Here is an 18,775-nt window from a genome sequence, read left to right on the forward strand (position 1 = left end):
TTACATTTGGTTGAGTTTAATCGTATAATCAGCAACAACAAAATTCACAATGTCATAGGATTTAGGTTAAAAGTTGGGTGAAGATAGACGAAATGCCCTTATGTTGATGACTTTTAGCAAATCCCAATAGTTTCCCACGTTGATTCAACGTCATTACATATATTTTGTGGGTTGAAATGACGTTGAAACAACCCAGTGCCCAGTGGATGTATTTTTCTGACTGTGATGGTTTCATACTCTCGAAGTAGCCTATACAACCGATTATGATAGGCGACCATTCGTTAAATCACTCATTTAATTGGACGTACTTCACAGTAATAACTAGATACACCATTTCAAGTATTTTGATCTGTCGGTAAAAAAAAGAAGAATGCCTGCAGTACAATGGTAGAACAGACAGTTCACCTTTTCCATTGACATATATGTAGGCTACGTCTGAATAGGCTTCAGTCATTTCAAATATCTCGAGTAGACAATGTTTCAGAATTCACTGGCAGTGCAGCATATTAGATTGGGGGAAAGCCCATGCAAAAATACATTCTACCAAAACGATTGATCAAATGTACCATTACCTTTTATTTTGGGATAAGTAGCCTACTTCCATCGACTCCAAATAAAACAGTAAATAAGGGAGTTGTTGTCACCATATAAGGTGAAACAATGGGCGTTTTTCTAGGCGGACACGAGGTATAATGCTCGTTCACAATATGAACAGGTTTAGGACAGGTCTGATTTATAACGGAAACAAGCACATGCATGGCATACGCAAAGTTTATACATCTCAATATTTGCATATGTACGCATTCTTTTCAGAAATGGTGTACACCGTTATTTAGTGTGACATTTACGCAGCGTTTATAAATGAGGCTCCTAATCTCAACCTATTTTTAAACAATTGAGGAATTAGGTTTTCTGGTCATGCACGTCGATTTTGTTACCCCCCATCCATTGTTTCGGAGGCAAACAGATTTATTTCTCCCATCCAATTTGCCAGGATCAGATTACAGTAGTGTCAATGGAGTAAACTACACACAAGATGGCGCCATTTACCACTTTATAATGACCAAATCTGCGAATAATTAAAATACCAACTAACTAACTATTAAATCTACAAAATGTGCATTTGATAGCGGATGCATAATCTTAGTCAAGCTTAATCAGTGTGCTATAATGACAACAGGATATTGAATGAAACAAATAATTTACTGTAAAGACCAAAATCTAAAAATATGTAACAGGTTTACATAATCTCATACAAAATGTGCACTCATGCCTCATGAGTTTAGTACAGCTGCATTACCCCCATCATAACCCAACATATGAAATTGTAAACAAACTATGTATAGCTTTAAATGTGGTTAAAAAGTCCATGTCTTTCTCATTCCAGACTGCAGACTGCTTTAAAATGAGGGTGAACATGATTTGCAGTGCGCCCAGTTCCTGTCCCTGTTGTTGACGACTGGGAGTTTCCCCACATACAGCTTGAAGGAAACACCGGAGGATGTCCTTTTCCTGATTCCTAAACCATGGAGTGTGTGTGTGTGTGTGTGTGTGTGTGTGTGTGTCTGTGTGTCTGTGTGTCTGTGTGTGTGTGTGTGTGTGTGTGTGTGTGTGTGTGTGTGTGTGTGTGTGTGTGTGTGTAATTCTCTCCAATACCTGCTGTTAGGAATGTTACAATGTATTTCCTTAATATGTTATTACACATGAGCCAGCCCACAATTTCTCAACCACAGTGACAAACAAGATACAAACACACATCTGCATATCAATAGCCCTATGTTCACAATTTAAACTCACATTGTGAATTAAGACTGCAAATTCAAAGATTCCCTTCTTTCAAGGCAGAAGACATGTCAGCCAATAGTGCTATAATAGAGCCCCACAGTGGAGGTGTCATAATACCCATAAAACCTAGCAGTCAAACAGGGAAATGGTTCCAATATTTTTTACACCAATCATTTTTCCCATTGGGGATTTTAGAAACACTTCAAATAAGGGCTGTGTTTAGTTTAGGCTTACCCTGGCGTGATATTTTGATAACCATGTAAATCTCTCATGGACAAGGTGACTTTTATCAATATATTTGGCTCTATTTACTCTCAGATTCAAAAATAATAATTAGCATCAAAGTAGACAATGTGCAAAACCACAAATCCCTGCAGGCTCCTGCACGTCATCTCTAGCTGACACGTTTGCTAACAGGTATTGTGTCAAATTAAAACCTGCACAAGACAGTTCACAGAATTGTCCATTTAAAGAAATGTTTCCAATTTCTTCATTACTACATTTAGCTAACATTAGATAGTTCATCCAGATTATTACCTTTGTCTCGATGCAGCAGTCTCGTCCAGATCATCATGTAATTCTTTGTAATTCTTTATGATAGTCACATTTGCAGCTAATTAGCATTCCATTTATAGTGGGTAAAACAGGCCAATATATTGATAAAAGTCACCTTGTCCTAGAGAGATTTACATGGTTATCAAAATGTCCCGCCAGGGCAAGCCGACACGAAACACAGCCCTTATTTGAAGGTTTTCTCAAATCCCCTATGGGAAAATGAACGGTGGAAAAATGATTGGAACCATTTCCCAGTTTGACCGCTAGGTTTTATGGGTATTATGACTCATACTGTGGTACTCTATAGGGACACAGGGCTGCTGTCAATGGAGAAGGATGAAGCAACCAGTCTGCCTACGGAGGAATGAGCCTGACAGCTGGTAGGTAGAATCCTACTACACAACTCTACTAGGTCACATGGTTGCCTCCTTACTATCCCTCTGATCCTCTTTCGCTCTCTCAAGCTCTAATTCTGTGCGTGTGTACGGTCATTGGTGTACAGTGAGGGAGAGAGGAAGGGGGAGGGGAGAAATGGGAAGGAGGAGGAGCGGCTGAGTTGAGAGAGAGGAGAGGCACAGGGGGATCGGTCTGTGAGCCCAGCTCAACGACAGAACGAGAGGTTGCAAAGAGTGTGGAGAGGAAAATAGTCACAGTCCTTATTCTCTGTCGGGCGTGGAGAAAAGAGACAAGGAATATACACACATTCCTTTTGAGAGAGAGTGAAGGAAGGAGTGATAGAAAAGAGAAGTGGATTAGATAGATCTACTACATCGAAGAACGAGCTATTCAGTGGACGTTGGCGGCTTTGCTGTCACAGGAAAGGGAGGAGGGGAGGGGGGGAACAAGGGATCATGCTGGTCACGGCGGGACGGTGGAGTGTGTGTGCAAGGGTGTATCGTGGCGTCTGCTTCGTGCTGGAGGAGTGTGTTTGAGGAAGAGAATTCCGGCGATTCAGTGCAATGCTATGGACTAGGAGCCAGCTGGAGTCTTGCTGAAGACATGGCCCAGGTAAAGAGATGGATGTCACACACACACGCACAGTACTCACAGAAATAAATACCTGCATGCGGTTTACACACAAAGTACAGCTTGGATGCAAATGCCCACATTTATCTCCACACATCACTACATACACTCATTATGTCACACACACACCAGCTCTATCATCAATATTCATATTAGTTCCCACGATAGCCTCTGGGCACTCAGTCACAGAGCAACAGTGTGTGTGTGCGTGTGCATGTTTGGAGTATAATATTTAGCTGGTAAGAGAGCCACACACAGTGTGAGAGAAATATATTGAAGTGGAACAGCGTGCATTCTGGGCTGGAACGTATGAGGGAGAGGCATCATTCTTGTTGGAGAAAGAGAGTAGCTGTGTATTTTTAGAAAAACTGCTGAAGCAAGACTTTGTATTCATAGCACGTGTGTATGTGTCTGTGTGAGAGAGGGAGAGCACTTTATTCTTAGTAAGTCAAAGAAGTTTGCGTGAAAGAGAGACAGTGTACTTTCTTAGAGATAGACAGTGTGTGTGTGTGTGTGTGTGTGTGTGTGTGTGTGGCAGTGGAGCCTGGTGGAGAAATGGGAAGGACGGGCTCATTGTTTCTCCCTCCACCAGCTTCCACTGGTGGATGCGTGTGTGTGTGTTTGTGTGCGTGTCTGTCTGTTTGTGTGTGGGAGGGGTGGATAATTGTGTCATAGTGTAAAGGAATATTCTGTGAGACTTAATGGAGAAACCATGTACTCAGGGAGTGAGATGCATTGTCTTTCGAAGCCGCATTGTAACAGAGGCATGGACTCCAGGATGTCCTGTTCTTGGCTGGGCTTTGGACGGCTGAATGCTTTTACTGTGATGAACATGTTTGCTCAATACAATACAGTAAATTATACCGTACTCTACTCCAGTGTGCTGTACTGCACTGAACTCTAGTCTACTGTACTATGCTGTATTTTATTGTACTGAACTGTATTCTACTTTTTTTCCTAAGACCCCTTTAATGTCTGTTTGACCAAAAATAAAAAGCCTTTGCTTATTCCTAATTGTTAGGATGGAAATATGTAAAACATTTACATTTGCCTTAATTAAAAAAACGACTGTACTCTACCGTTCGAAAGTTTGGGGTTACTTAGAAATTGACATTTCTTCGTCCATTAAAATAACATCAAATTGATCTAAATACAGTGTAGACATTGTTGATGTTGTAAATGACTATTGTAGCTGGAAACGGCTGATTTATTTTATGGAATATCTACATAGGCATACATAGGCCCATTATCAGCAACCATCACTCCTGTGTTCCAATGTTCCAATTGCACCTTTTAAAAGGCTAATTGATCATTAGAAAACCCGTTTGCAATTATGTTAGCAGCTGAAAACTGTTGTCCTGATTAAAGAAGCAATAAAACTGGCCTTTAGAATAGTTGAGTATCTGGAGCATCAGCATTTGTGGGTTTGATTACAGGCTCAAAATGGCTAGAAGCACTTTCTTCTGAAACTCGTCAGTCTATTCTTGTTCGGAGAAATGAAGGCCATTTCATGCAAGAAATTGCCAAAAAACTGAAGATCTCGTTCAACGCTGTGTACTACTCCCTTCACAGAACAGCGCAAACAGGCTCTAACCAGAATAGAAAGAGGAGTGGGAGGCCCCAGTGCACAACTGAGCAAGAGGACAAGTACATTAGAGTGTCTAGTTTGAGAAACAGACGCCTCACAAGTCCTCAACTGGCAGCTTCATTAAATAGTACCCGCAAAACACCAGTCTCAACATCAACAGTGAAGAGGCAACTCCGGGATGCTGGCCTTCTAATGATCAACTAGCCTTTTAAAAGGTGCAATTGGAACATTGGAACACAGGAGTGATGGTTGCTGAAAACGGGCCTCTGTACGCCAATGTAGATATTCCATAAAAAAATCTGCCGTTTCCAGCTACAATAGTCATTTACAACATTAACAATGCCTCACTGTATTTCTCATCAATTTGATGTTATTTTAATTGAAAACAAAAAAAGTGCTTTTCTTTAAAAAACAAGGACATTTCTAAGTGACCCCAAACTTTTGAACGGTAGTGTATATACGTATATATATATATATATATAGCCTAGACTCTTAGCTTTCATTGGACACCACAGTTGATGTGTTCCTATGTTAGTGCTCATGTGGCCTTTTGCTTGGAAATGCCCTTTTCACAATCCAACCCATTGTAACCATATTGTTCAGTATTCAACAGTATGCCACTGCCAGCATACAATAAATCCCAAGCTCTTTTGTGCTTGTAACACGCATACGCACACATTTACTCAAAATGTCATATGTTATTATCAAGGCATAAAATGCAGAATTATGGGAAGGAATATCGTTCTATCAAAGGAAGGCTTTGCTGTTTCTAAAACGATATATTGCTTCATTTCCTGTTACAAAAGGAACAGGTTACTAGCAAACTTCGTGACAACCAACCCCATACGGTGTGACAACCAACCATATACGGTGTGACAACCAACCCCATACGGTGTGACAACCAACCCCATACGGTGTGACAACCAACCCCATACTGTGTGACAACCAACCCCATACTGTGTGACAACCAACCCCATACTGTGTGACAACCAACCCCATACGGTGTGACAACCAACCCCATACGGTGTGACAACCAACCCCATACGGTGTGACAACCAACCATATACGGTGTGACAACCAACCCCATACTGTGTGACAACCAACCCCATACGGTGTGACAACCAACCCCATACTGTGTGACAACCAACCCCATACTGTGTGACAACCAACCCCATACTGTGTGACAACCAACCCCATACTGTGTGACAACCAACCATATACGGTGTGACAACCAACCCCATACTGTGTGACAACCAACCCCATACTGTGTGACAACCAACCCCATACTGTGTGACAACCAACCCCATACTGTGTGACAACCAACCCCATACTGTGTGACAACCAACCCCATACTGTGTGACAACCAACCCCATACGGTGTGGCAACCAACCCCATACTGTGTGACAACCAACCCCATACGGTGTGACAACCAACCCCATACTGTGTGACAACCAACCCCTTACTGTGTGACAACCAACCCCTTACTGTGTGACAACCAACCCCGCGATCGGGCTGGTTGTCACAAGTGGACAGAGTGTGTTTGGTGGCTTATACTCTATTTTGAAATATGATATGAGGATTAAAAAAAGGGCCCCTATTTCAACCCAAGACCTTGGTCTTTATCCTAATAATGTCTTGTAAGATATACTGGTGCTGAGAAATACACACAAGAGTTCAAAAGTGTGACAACCTGGTCTCCCCTACATAGCCTACTAACAAAAAAAGGGAAAAAAGGAAGACAGAAACGAACAAACAAACAAAAAGACAAATGAGAGCTGTATATTTACGGTATCTTATTTGTTGTAAATTCAAATCTGCATTTGGACAGTTCCTCCACTACCATTATCCATGTGTGTGAGAGAGAGAGAGGTTTTTTATTTTTTGTATTTGTTATTATAGCTGATTTTTTCTTTGTATTATTTCATTATTATTATTATTGTTTTTTTATTATCATCATTGAGAGAAAGAGGTTACTCTTTGTGTGTGTGTGTGTGTGCTCGTGCGTGAGTGCATGGGTGAGTGAGTGAGAGAGAGAAAGAGAGAGAAAGAGAGAGAGCACGTGTCTAAGTGTATGTGTGTGTATGCGTGTGTCTGTCCGTCCGTGTGTGACTAAGTGCGTGTGTGTATGTGTGGGTTACAGTGGCCCCATCCCCGGTCCACTCAGTCTAAAAGCCTTACGCCTCCTCTCGTCTGCTGTTATCTCCTCTCATATCCTCCTGCGCTGACCACTCATATGAACTAATGGACTCTGTGGAGGAGTTTGAAGAAAAGTGACTGTTGTGCATCTCCAATACATGACCCCTTACTTACTTATCCAGTATAGTGAACCCAGCCTGGAGTTACTTTTTCGAGGATAGGAGAATGGGGATGTGGATGGCTGAGGGTTGGGGACTGTGTGTGTGTGTGTGTACGGGCGCGTGAGAAATAAACATGTATTGATGGTTTGTAAATCATTGACATAGCTACTTATAAATTATATACATAAACATAAACTGCAACACAAATACATTGCAGGCAATTCCTACTTCCTCACTGCAATCTAAGGCCAGACAGTGGAAGGGAGTGTTATCAGTACTCAACAGAAGAGGAGAGAGGGGGAAGACAGGCAGAAAGGGGGAAGAGTCAGAGACGGAGAAAATGATGGACAGATCAAGAGTGTAGGACTGGACTGGAGGGAGGGAGGGAAGATAGGGACGATATTAGACAGTGACTGAACTGCAGAGAGAAAGAGGAGAAGGAAAGAAAGTGACAGACAGACCAAGAGTGTGACTGAAATGGAATGAAGGGAGGGCTTGTTAGGGAGGAGGGGATGGAGGAATGAAAGTCACTGGATAAATTTAGATTCTTGGTCCTTTAACGGTCTATAGAGATCTGGATAGTAGGTTAGAAATACCTGTCTCTTTCTCTAAGTAGAATGTCCAGGGAGGTGTGTGTGTGTGTGTGTGTGTGTGTGTGTGTGTGTGTGTGTGTGTGTGTGTGTGTGTGTGTGTGTGTGTGTGTGGAATGTGTGTGTGTGTGTGTGTGGAATGTGTGTGTTATAAGATGCCCCTCTCAAAGCAGATATCTCTCTCGCTCTCTCTCTCTCACTCTCTCCTCTCTCACTGATGGAATGGGAATTATGTAATGAATGTAATATGAGTTATCTTCGTTATCCCTTTTGACTCTAGGTGAGTATGAGAAGGAATATCCCCTGACACACACACACACAAATGTGCATACACACTCTCTCTCAAACAGACACATGCACATATAGGCACTGGCAGGCAGACACACACACGCAAACATCCACACCCCCTTTTTTTAAAAACGTCACTCCCTCTCAACCCGTGACTCTGTTTTTGGAGCTGGTGTTGTGTAAAAGCACCCTATTCAGTTAATGAAGTGCCCCTTAATCTTTTTCCAATTCTGTCTTTCTGACTAGATGGTATGAAATGTGGACAGTAGGTAGGTACTGTATTGAAAGAGATAAGATACATTCACCTCATTTACCAAATATGTGTCCCAAATGGCACCCTATTCCCTAAATAGTGCACTACTTCTGACCAGAGCCCTAGAGGTGCACAATGTAAGGAAAAGGGTGCCAATTGAGACACGACCCGATTAACTCAGTCCCGGTCTAAACTGAGTTTGACCTGGTGCTGTTATCGGGCGCGATGCTGCTTGTTTACAGCGTTGGGGGATTATGACATCAGGTCGCGGCTCCCTTGGGGGTTGTGACATCATCAGAGTGCTGTGCCCAGCAGCAGTTGATGTTGACGTTATGGAGTAGCATCTGTTTTGTGTCACTCCATGAGTGTGATTAGGAGTTTGGGTGAGGGTACTTGTGAATGTCCGATTGCGGGCGAGTAATTCTGAATATGTGACCGGTAATATGTTTGTGTCCTACCAGAGCTGACAGGCAAAACGCAAGTTTAGCTTAAAAAAAAACAGTTAGAAAAAACAACAACATATTGTATCGCAGCGCCTCTCCTCTTTCTTAACATCTATTTTTATTTAACTAGGCAAGTCGGTTAAGAACAAGTTCTTATTCACACTTTATTTGAACTGTACTGTTTATAACAAATAATCATGTATATATATGAAAGGCGTGTAAATAGCATTTTTGTTGTCTCTTGGTGTCTTTCACGTAGCTTAATATAATTCTTATACATGTTTTATTTTGAATGCAATGTAATGTCTTCTGTTGTTCTTGTTTATAACTGCTCTATACTTTGTCCTGTATTTCTATGTTTTATGTGGACCCCAGTGGGTGCAGTCGCTAATGGGGATCCTGATAAACATAACACTGCCTGCGCGAATGTTGTGTGCGTAGTGTGTTTGACTGTCCGTCTATTCGTCTGTCCATCCATCTATCCATCCGTGTGTCCATTAGTGTCTCCGTGTGTGTGTGTCCTGTCTAGCACTCCAGTACATTGAACTTCATCAGCGCTATAAATATCTCACGTGCGTGGTTGTGAATGTAACGTGAGTGTGGATGTATATGTGCGTGTGTGTGTGTGTGTGTGTGTGTACTGTGTATGTGTTTGTGTGTGTATACTGTGTATGTGTGTGTGTGTATACTGTGTGTGTCCACCAGATAATGGGCTCTCTTCCAGAGTGTGTGCCTCCCTGAGGGTCCTCTCCGTCTGTTTTTGAATAGAGAACAACAAACAGCATGGTCAATGAGTGTACTACACCTAGGGGCAGTCTCCTTATTTCATGCTCCGTTTTGAAAGCTGCAATATGTCACTTTTTGGGGCCACCCGACCAAATTCACATCGAAATATGCGTTATAGATCTGTCGTTTTCATTGAAAGCAAGTCTAAGAAGCGCACAATCTGTTCCGTGTGCACTATTTCAATGCTTCCCGTTCTTAGGTTGAGTTTTTGTATCTTTCCCTTCACTTCACACCGGCTTTTCAAAAAGCTAAAAAAAAAAATGGTTGTTGAAAAGATACTTCACAGCAGTTTAGACGGTAGAATGATTCTCTACACTATACATTGCTTGTTTTGTCACATCATCCTCTGAATTCACAGTTGTGCACAAATTGTGATTTACACTTGACTACAGTATTTGAAAACAGAAAACAGAAAACACTATTGTTTTAACACTAAAAGAGGGGTCTTGTGTATTTATGCCCTATGCTCTTAACAATGTGTCAAGACAGGTTTCTTTGGATCCCATGGTCTGGCGACAGAAGGGTAGAGGAAAACAGGCATGAGCAGGGAGCCGTTCTGAAGAGAAGTATTTGACCACACGTGTTAAGGGGTCAACCGTACCTTATCTTCAGATTAACGAGTGCTGTCGATTCCCCACCCTAGCTGCAAGTCATCAGTGTCCTGGTTCAATTTAAACAACAAAATGTACACAAGAAGGGCTGGTCCTCCAAGGGGGAAACTATATATACAGTTGAAGTCGGACGTTTACATACACTTAGGTTGGAGTCATTAAAACTTGTTTTTCAACCACTCCACAAATGTCTTGTTAACAAACTATAGTTTTGGCAAGTCGGTTAGGACATCTACTTTGTGCATGACACAAGTAGTTTTTCCAAAAATTGTTTACAGACAGATTATTTCACTTATAATTCACTGTATCACAATTCCAGTGGGTCAGAAGTTTACATACACTAAGTTGACTGTGCATTTGCTTGGAAAATTCCAGAAAATTATGTCATGGCTTTAGAACCTTCTGATAGGCTAATTGACATAATTTGAGTCAATTGGCGGTGTACCTGTGGATGTATTTCAAGGCCTACCTTCAAACTCAATGCCCCTTTGCTTGACATCATGGGAAAATAAAAAGAAATCAGCCAAGACCTGAAAAAAAAATTGTAGACCTCCACAAGTCTGGTTCATCCTTGGGAGCAATTTCCAAATGCCTGAAGGAACCACGTTCATCTGTACAAACAATAGTATGCAAGTATAAACACCATGGTACCACGCAGCCGTCGTACCGCTCAGGAAGAAAACTCGTTCTGTCTCCTAAAGATGAACATACTTTGGTGTGAAAAGTGCAAATCAATCCCAGAACAACAGCAAAGGACCCTGTGAAGATGCTTGTGGAAACAGGTACAAAAGTATTTATATCCACAGTAAAACGAGTCCTATAACGAGTCCTCGACATAACCTGAAAGGCCGCTCAGCAAGGAACGAGCCACTGCTCCAATATCGCCATAAAAAAGCCAGACTACGGTTTGCAACTGCACACGGGGACAAAGATCATACTTTTTGGAGAAATGTCCTCTGGTTTGATGTAACAAAAATAGAACTGTTTGGCCATAATGACCATCGTTATGTTTAGAGGAAAAAGGGGGATGCTTGCAAGCCGAAGAACACCATCCCAACCGTGAAGCACGGGGGTGGCAGCATCATGTTGTGGGGGTGCTTTGCTGCAGGAGGGACTGGTGCACTTCACAAAATAGATGGCATCATGAGGCAGGAAAATTATGTGGGTATATTGAAGCAACATCTTAAGACATCAGTCAGGAAGTTAAAGCTTGGTTGCAAATGGGTCTTCCAAATGGACAATGACCCCAAGCATGCTTCCAAAGTTGTGGCAAAATTTCTTAAGGACAACAAAGTCAAGATATTGGAGTGGCCATCACAAAGCCCTGACCTCAATCCAATAGAACATTTGTTTGCAGAACTGAAAAGGCGTGTGCGAGCAAGGAGGCCTACAAACCTGACTCAGTTACACCAGCTCTGTCAGGAGGAATTGGCCAAAATTCACCCAACTTATTGTGGGAACCTTGTGGATGGCTATCCGAAACATTTGACCCAAGTTATTAAAGAATTTAAAGGCAATGCTACCAAATACTTGCTGAGTGTATGTAAACTTCTGACCCACTGGGAATGCGATAAAATAAATAAAAGCTGAAATAAATCATTCTCTCTACTATTATTCTGACTTTTCACATTCTTAAAATAAAGTGGTGGTCCTAACTGACCTAAGACAGGGAATTTTTACTCTGATTAAATGTCAGGAATTGTGAAAAACTGAGTTTAAATGTATTTTGCTAAGGTTTATGTAAACTTCCGACTTCAACTGTACATATAACATGTAACTGCTCTTTTGTTACCTAGTTTTGCCATAATTTGACTGCAGACAGCAGGGTAAAAAACGAGAAGTATATCCTGCATTTTTTAGAGAGATATTGGTAGCAGTGTTATTTTGTGTGTGTGTGTGTGTGTGTGTGTGTGTGTGTGTGTGTGTGTGTGTGTGTGTGTGTGTGTGTGTGTGTGTGTGTGTGTGTGTGTGTGTGTGTGCGTGTGTGTGTGTGTGTGTGTACAGGTGTGTGTGTGTGTGTGTGTGTACTGGAGTGTGTGTGCATGTGCATGTGCGTGTGCGTGCGTGTGTGTGTGTGTGTGTGTGTGTGTGCGAGACCAGGTGTGTGTGCATGTGCTTGTGTGTGTGTGTGTGTGTGTGTGTGTGTGTGTGTGTGCGTGTGTGTGTGTGTATGTGCGTGTGTGTGTGTGCGTGTGTGTGTGTGTGTGTGTGTGTGTGTGTATAGCAGTGTGAGGGGTGGGCCTAAGCTCAGAGAGGATTAATGTTGTGTAACAGAATGTAGGTCTGTTCTCTGTAAGGATTAACACAGACAGACTCTGGTAAATGTGATGGCATACACACACACACACACACACACACACACACACAAGCAGAGAGAAAGACTGGTAGACATGATAAGGCTTTTCTGGTCATAGGCTGCTTTGCTAATGAATTACTGTACACAGGACAATACGGTACATGGGGGGAGAAAAGAGAGAAGGGCTGCCTAAGACAGCGATTCAAAGTAGTGCTGACTTGCTTGTCAACACTCTACCCTAACATACACTGAGTGTACAAAACATGCTCTTTCCATAACCACAGACTGACCAGGTAAATCCAGGTGAAAGCTATGATCCCTTATTGATGTCACCTGTTAAATCCACTTCAATCAGTGTAGATGAAGGGGAGGAGACAGGTTAAAGGAGGATTTTTAAGCCTTATGGTAATTGAGACATGGATTGTGTATGTGTGCCATTCAGAGGGTGAATGGGCAAGGCAAAATATTTAAGTGCCTTTGAACGTGGTATGTTAGTAGGTGGCAGGCACATTGGTTTGAGTGTGTCAAGAACTGCAACGCTGCTGGGTTTTTCATGCTCAACAGTTTCCCTTGTGTATCAAGAATGGTCCACCACTCATATGACAGACAGCCGACGGCAAGCCAGTGGTCGAAAACGGTTAATTGATGAAAGAGGACACGAATTGTGCAGAGCAACTGACGGGCTACACCTGGTCAACTGACAGTCCAGTACAACATTGGTGCCCAAAGACCCATAAAAGAATGCACATCTCGTCGTACGTTGACACAAATGGGTTATGGCAGTCGACAACCTTACAGAGTTCCACTACTTTCAGCAGAAAACAAATAACTGTGGTGGCAGTGGGCTAAGGAACGAAAACATTGGACGCTGGAGAATTGGAATTACATTGCCTGGTCTGATGAATCCCCGGTTCCTGTTGTTTGGAGAAAACCACATGAGTACATGCATCCATCATGCCGCGTGTCAACATTGCAAGCTGGTGGTGGTGGCGCGGGGTGTGTTTTCATGGCACACATTCGACCCCTTGATAAAAGTGGTGAAACGTTTGAATGCCACAGGATATACAGGTATGAACATCATTGCCAATCAGGTACATCCCTTACTGGCAGCAGTGTATCTGCAAATTGATTTTTTCAGCACGGTAATGCCCCATGCCACACAGGCCAGGATAGTCCAGGAATGGTTCTACGGACTTGACAGTGGATTCAGCTGACTGCAGTGGCCTGTCCAGTCACCAGATCTCAATCCAATCGAACATCTGTGGGATGAGATGGAAAAAGATATTTGGAGTGGGGATCCACTACCAGCCAACTTGACACAACTGTGGGAAGCATTGGGTTCAACATTGGCCAGCATCCCTGTGGAACGCTTTCTATACCTGTTAGAGTCCATGCCCGGCGAATTAAGGCTGTTCTGAGAGCAAAAGGGGGTGCAACTCAATATCAGGAAGGTGTTCCTAATGTTTTTAGAATTCAGTGTATACACACACTTCCATACAATGTAACCTAATGCAATTTGAATTTGAGGAGAAAAAAAAAAACTTTATTTACACTCACATTCACATAACAAAAGTAATGTCTCTTCTTTCCTCCCGGGGACGGTCTGTCCTGGTACAGTCATAGTTGATTTGCTGATTCAATCATTACAGCTTCCCAGAGCACCAGTACTTTATAGGACACTCACTTTAGATCAGTCTCATGTAGTTTTACATCTCTGTCATAGTTTTGAGTTGGGAGTTAGGTCCAAATCCATTCTGTTTTACAGGGTTGGGACACATCTCCATTTAAAATGAGTTTCGAGTTTCAAAGTTTATTCGCAATGTACACAGGATACGACAGCTGTAAAACTGTACAGTTAAATTCTTTCCCAACAATGCAGTGATAATAATGATATAATAAAACATTTAAAAAACACACAAGAACGACGATGTGAGTTAAAGATACGCAAGAATGAAAGTATATACTATTCAGTGCCTGTACCTTATTAAATGTGCAGGGGTACTGGAGTGGTTAAGGTGAGTTTATACATAAAAGTGACTGGTAATAGAATATACATGTAAACAGGGCAGAAAAGTGACTGGTAATAGAATATACACGTAAACAGGGCAGAAAAGTGACTGGTAATAGAATATACACGTAAACAGGGCAGAAAAGTGACTGGTAATAGAATATACATGTAAACAGGGCAGAAAAGTGACTGGTAATAGAATATACATGTAAACAGGGCAGAAAAGTGACTGGTAATAGAATATACATGTAAACAGGGCAGAAAAGTGACTGGTAATAGAATATACATGTAAACAGTGCAGAAAAGTGACTGGTAATAGAATATACATGTAAACAGGGCAGAAAAGTGACTGGTAATAGAATATACATGTAAACAGGGCAGAAAAGTGACTGGTAATAGAATATACATGTAAACAGGGCAGAAAAGTGACTGGTAATAGAATATACATGTAAACAGGGCAGAAAAGTGACTGGTAATAGAATATACATGTAAACAGGGCAGAAAAGTGACTGGTAATAGAATATACATGTAAACAGGGCAGAAAAGTGACTGGTAATAGAATATACATGTAAACAGGGCAGAAAAGTGACTGGTAGCAGGAATACAGTGCCTACGGAAAGTATTCACACCCCTTGACTTTTTCCACATTTTGTTAAGTTACAGCCTTATTCTAAAATGGATTCAATATTTTTTCCCCCCTCATCAATCTACACAAAATATCCCATAATGACAAAGAAAAAACAGGTTTTTTGAATTTTTTTCGTATTTATTCAACATTTTAAAATTAAATAGCACGTTTACATAATTATTCAGAACCTTTATTCAGTACTTGGTGAAGCATCTTTGGCAGCGATTACAGCATCGATTATTCTTGGGTATGACGCTACAAGCTTGGCACACCTGTATTTGCGGAGTTTCTCCCGTTCTTCTCTGCAGATCCTCTCAAGTTCTGTCAGGTTGGATGGGGAGTGTTGCTGCAAAGCTATTTTCAGGACTCTCCAGAGATGTTAGAACAGGTTCAAGTCCGGGCTCTGGCCGGGCCACTCAAGGACATTCACAGACTTGTCCCAAAGCCACTCCTGCATTGTCTTCGATGTGTGCTTTAGGTCAATGTCCTGTTAGAAGGTGACCCTTCGCCCCAGTCTGAGGTCCTGAGTGCTCTGGAGCAGGTTCTTCTTAAGGATCTCTCTCTACTTTGCTCCGTTCATCTTTGCCTCGATCCTGACTAGTCTCCCAGTTCCTGCCGCTGATAAACATCCCCACAGCACGATGCTGCCACCACGCTTAACCGTAGGGATGGTGCCAGATCTCCTCCAGATAGGACTCTTGGGATTTAGGCCAAAGTGTTCAAACTTGGTTTCATCAGACCAGAGAATCTTGTTTCTCATGGTCAGAGAGTCTTTAGGTGCATTTTAGCAAACTCCAAGCGGGCTGTCATGTGTCTTTTACTGAAGAGTGGCTTCCGTCTGGTCACTCTACCATAAAGGCCTGATTGGTGGAGTGCTGCAGAGATGGTTGTCCTTCTGGAAGGTTTTCCCATCTCCACAGAGGAACTCTAGAGCTCTGTCAGTGTGACCATCAGGTTCTTGGTCACCTGCCTGACCAAGGCCCTTGTCCCCCGATTGCTCAGTTTGGCTGGGCGGCCAGCTCTAGGAAGAGTCTTGGTGGTTCCAAACATCTTCCATTTAAGAATGATGGAGGCCACTGTGTTCTTGGGGACCTTCAATGCTGCAGAATGTTTTTGGTACCCTTCCCTAGATCTGTGCCTCGACACAATCCTGTCTCGGAGCCCTACGAATAATTATTTAGTCCTCATTACTTGGTTTTTGCTCTGACACTCACTGTCAACTGTGGGACTTTAAATGAACAGGTGTGTGTCTTCCCAATTCATGTCCAATCAATTGAATTTACCACAGGTGGACTCCAATCTAGTTGTAGAAACATCTCAAGGATGATCAATAGAAACAGGATGCACCTGAGCTCAATTTCGAGTCTCATAGTAAAGGGGCTGAATACTTATGTAAATAAGGTATTTCCGTATATTATGTGTAATCATTTAGCAAATTTTTTTTAATCCATTTTAGAATTAGTCTGAAATGTAAGAAAATGTGAAAAAAGTCAAGGGGTCTGAATACTTTCCGAAGGCACTGCATATAAATAGTTATGGCAATATACTAAAGCTAATATATACGTGTAAACAGGAGAAAAAGTGACCAGTTGCAGGATAAATCGATATAAATACTAATGGTAATGGCAATCAATAATCAATGGACAGCATCGTAATGGAGTAATAAATCGAATCAATAGTCATTTTAGCAGCAGCGTAAGTTGTGTCTGAGGGGGTAGAGAATTGTGGATTGGCATAGGGTTAGTGTGGATAGTCTGTGGACATTTTTGTAAAACGATGCCTAAATGGTATACACGGAGTTGTTCATTTCCCTTGGTTTGCACAAAGTGTTTGCTATGTTTATGCAATGGGTCACTTTTGATTAGTGTGTTTAATCACTGTTTCCCATGCTTGATCAATGAACCATAAACAATTAATGAACATGCACCTGTCGTTAAGACACTTACAGCTTACAGACGGTAGGCAATTAAGGTCACAGTTATGAAAATTTAGGACACTAAAGAGGTCTTTCTACTGACTCTGAAAAACACCAAAAGAAAGATGCCCAGGTCCCTGCTCATCTGCGGCTTCCTGCAAGGAGGCATGAGGACTGCAGATGTGGCCAGGGCAAGAAATTACAATGTCCGTACTGTGAGATGCCTAAAACAGCGCTACAGGGAGACGAGACGGACAGCTGATCATTGTCGCAGTGGCAGACGACGTGTAACAACACCTGCACAGGATCGGTACATCCGAACATCTCACCTGCGGGACAGGTACAGGATGGCAACAACAACTGCCCGAGTTACACCAGGAACGAACAATCCCTCCATCAGTGCTCAGACTGTCCGCAATAGGCTGATAGAGGCTGGACTGAGGGCTTGTAGGACTGTTGTAAGGCAGGTCCTCACCAGACATGACTGGCAACAACGTCGCCTATGGGCCAAACCTGGACCAGACAGGACTGGCAAAAAGTGCTCTTCACTGACGAGTCGCAGTTTTGTCTCACCAGGGGTGATGGTCGGATTCGCGTTTATCGTCGAAGGAATGTGCGTTACACCGAGGCCTGTACTCTGGAGCGGGATCGATTTGGAGGTGGAGGGTCCGTCATGGTCTGGGACGGTGTGTCACAGCATCATTGGACTGAGCTTGTTGTCATTGCAGGCAATCTCAACGCTGTGTGTTACAGGGACGACATCCTCCTCCCTCATGTGGTACCCTTCCTGCATGCTCACCCTGACATGACCCTCCAGCATGACAATGCCACCAGCCATACTGCTCGTTCTGTGCTTGATTTCCTGCAAGACAGGAATGTCAGTGTTCTGCCATGGTCAGCGAAGAGCCCGGATCTCAATCCCATTGAGCACGTCTGGGACCTGTTGGATCGGAGGGTGAGGGCTAGGGCCATTCCCCCCAGAAATGTCTGGGAACATGCAGGTGCCTTGGTGGAAGACTGGGGTAACATCTCACAGCAAGAACAAGCATATCTGGTGCAGTGCATAAGGAGGAGATGCATTGCAGTACTTAATGCAGCTGGTGGCCACACCAGATACTGACTGTTGCTTTTGACCCCCCCCCCCCCCCGCCCTTTGTTCAGGGACACATTATTACATTTCTGTTAGTCACATGTCTGTGGAACTTGTTCAGTTCATGTCTCAGTTGTTGAATCTTGTTATGTTCATACAAATATTTACACATGTTAAGTTGACAGTGAGAGGACGTTTCTTTTCTTTCTGAGTTTAGTAGCAAACAAATCACAATAGAAATACTCATCACTTTACCAAACTCATCCACTCACTGGCAGCCAGCTAGGGTTCGTTTGGCGTCCCCATGTGGACAGACCTTGTCCCTACATGCTCTCTCCATACCCATGATGAAAGGATTAGGTGGATTAGATATTTAGGGAGATCTCTCTAGCCTGTAAATAGACAGATGGACACCCCCCTGTCTGTCCTCCCAGGCCAGATGTTTGTGCCCTAACGCCTATCCGGAACTTAATGTTTTCAGCTGTCTTTTTTTGTCCTTCTTTCTTTCGTTTTTTCTTTTTCATTGCTCTTTCATCTGTCCCAGAGCCATGTAAATACTATATATGCCTGTGGTCTGTCATTTTTGGTCGTGCTGTTTGTGATTGAATGTGTAATG

At 42.6% G+C, this 18,775-nt stretch overlaps 1 protein-coding gene across 6 annotated transcripts in view; it reads left to right on the top strand.

Moving 5' to 3' along the window:
• Positions 1 to 2,653: 2,653 nt before the first annotated feature.
• The window catches only part of LOC110491721 (rho GTPase-activating protein 23), a 72,130-nt gene continuing 56,008 nt past the window's right edge, over positions 2,654 to 18,775 (top strand). For 4 of the 6 annotated variants that reach the window (XM_090202395.1, XM_036946602.2, XM_090202398.1 and 1 more), the window contains exon 1: positions 2,654 to 3,348. In XM_090202395.1, the coding sequence (XP_090058521.1) occupies positions 3,340 to 3,348 (9 nt within the window). In that variant the 5' untranslated portion in view covers positions 2,654 to 3,339. The remainder of the gene's footprint in view (positions 3,349 to 18,775) is intronic. The other 2 variants (XM_090202390.1, XM_090202393.1) reach the window with 1 other exon arrangement.

This window comes from Oncorhynchus mykiss, chromosome 16 (assembly GCF_057628025.1).
Source record: "Oncorhynchus mykiss isolate SJ-2025 chromosome 16, ASM5762802v1, whole genome shotgun sequence".
Lineage (NCBI taxonomy): Eukaryota > Metazoa > Chordata > Actinopteri > Salmoniformes > Salmonidae > Oncorhynchus > Oncorhynchus mykiss.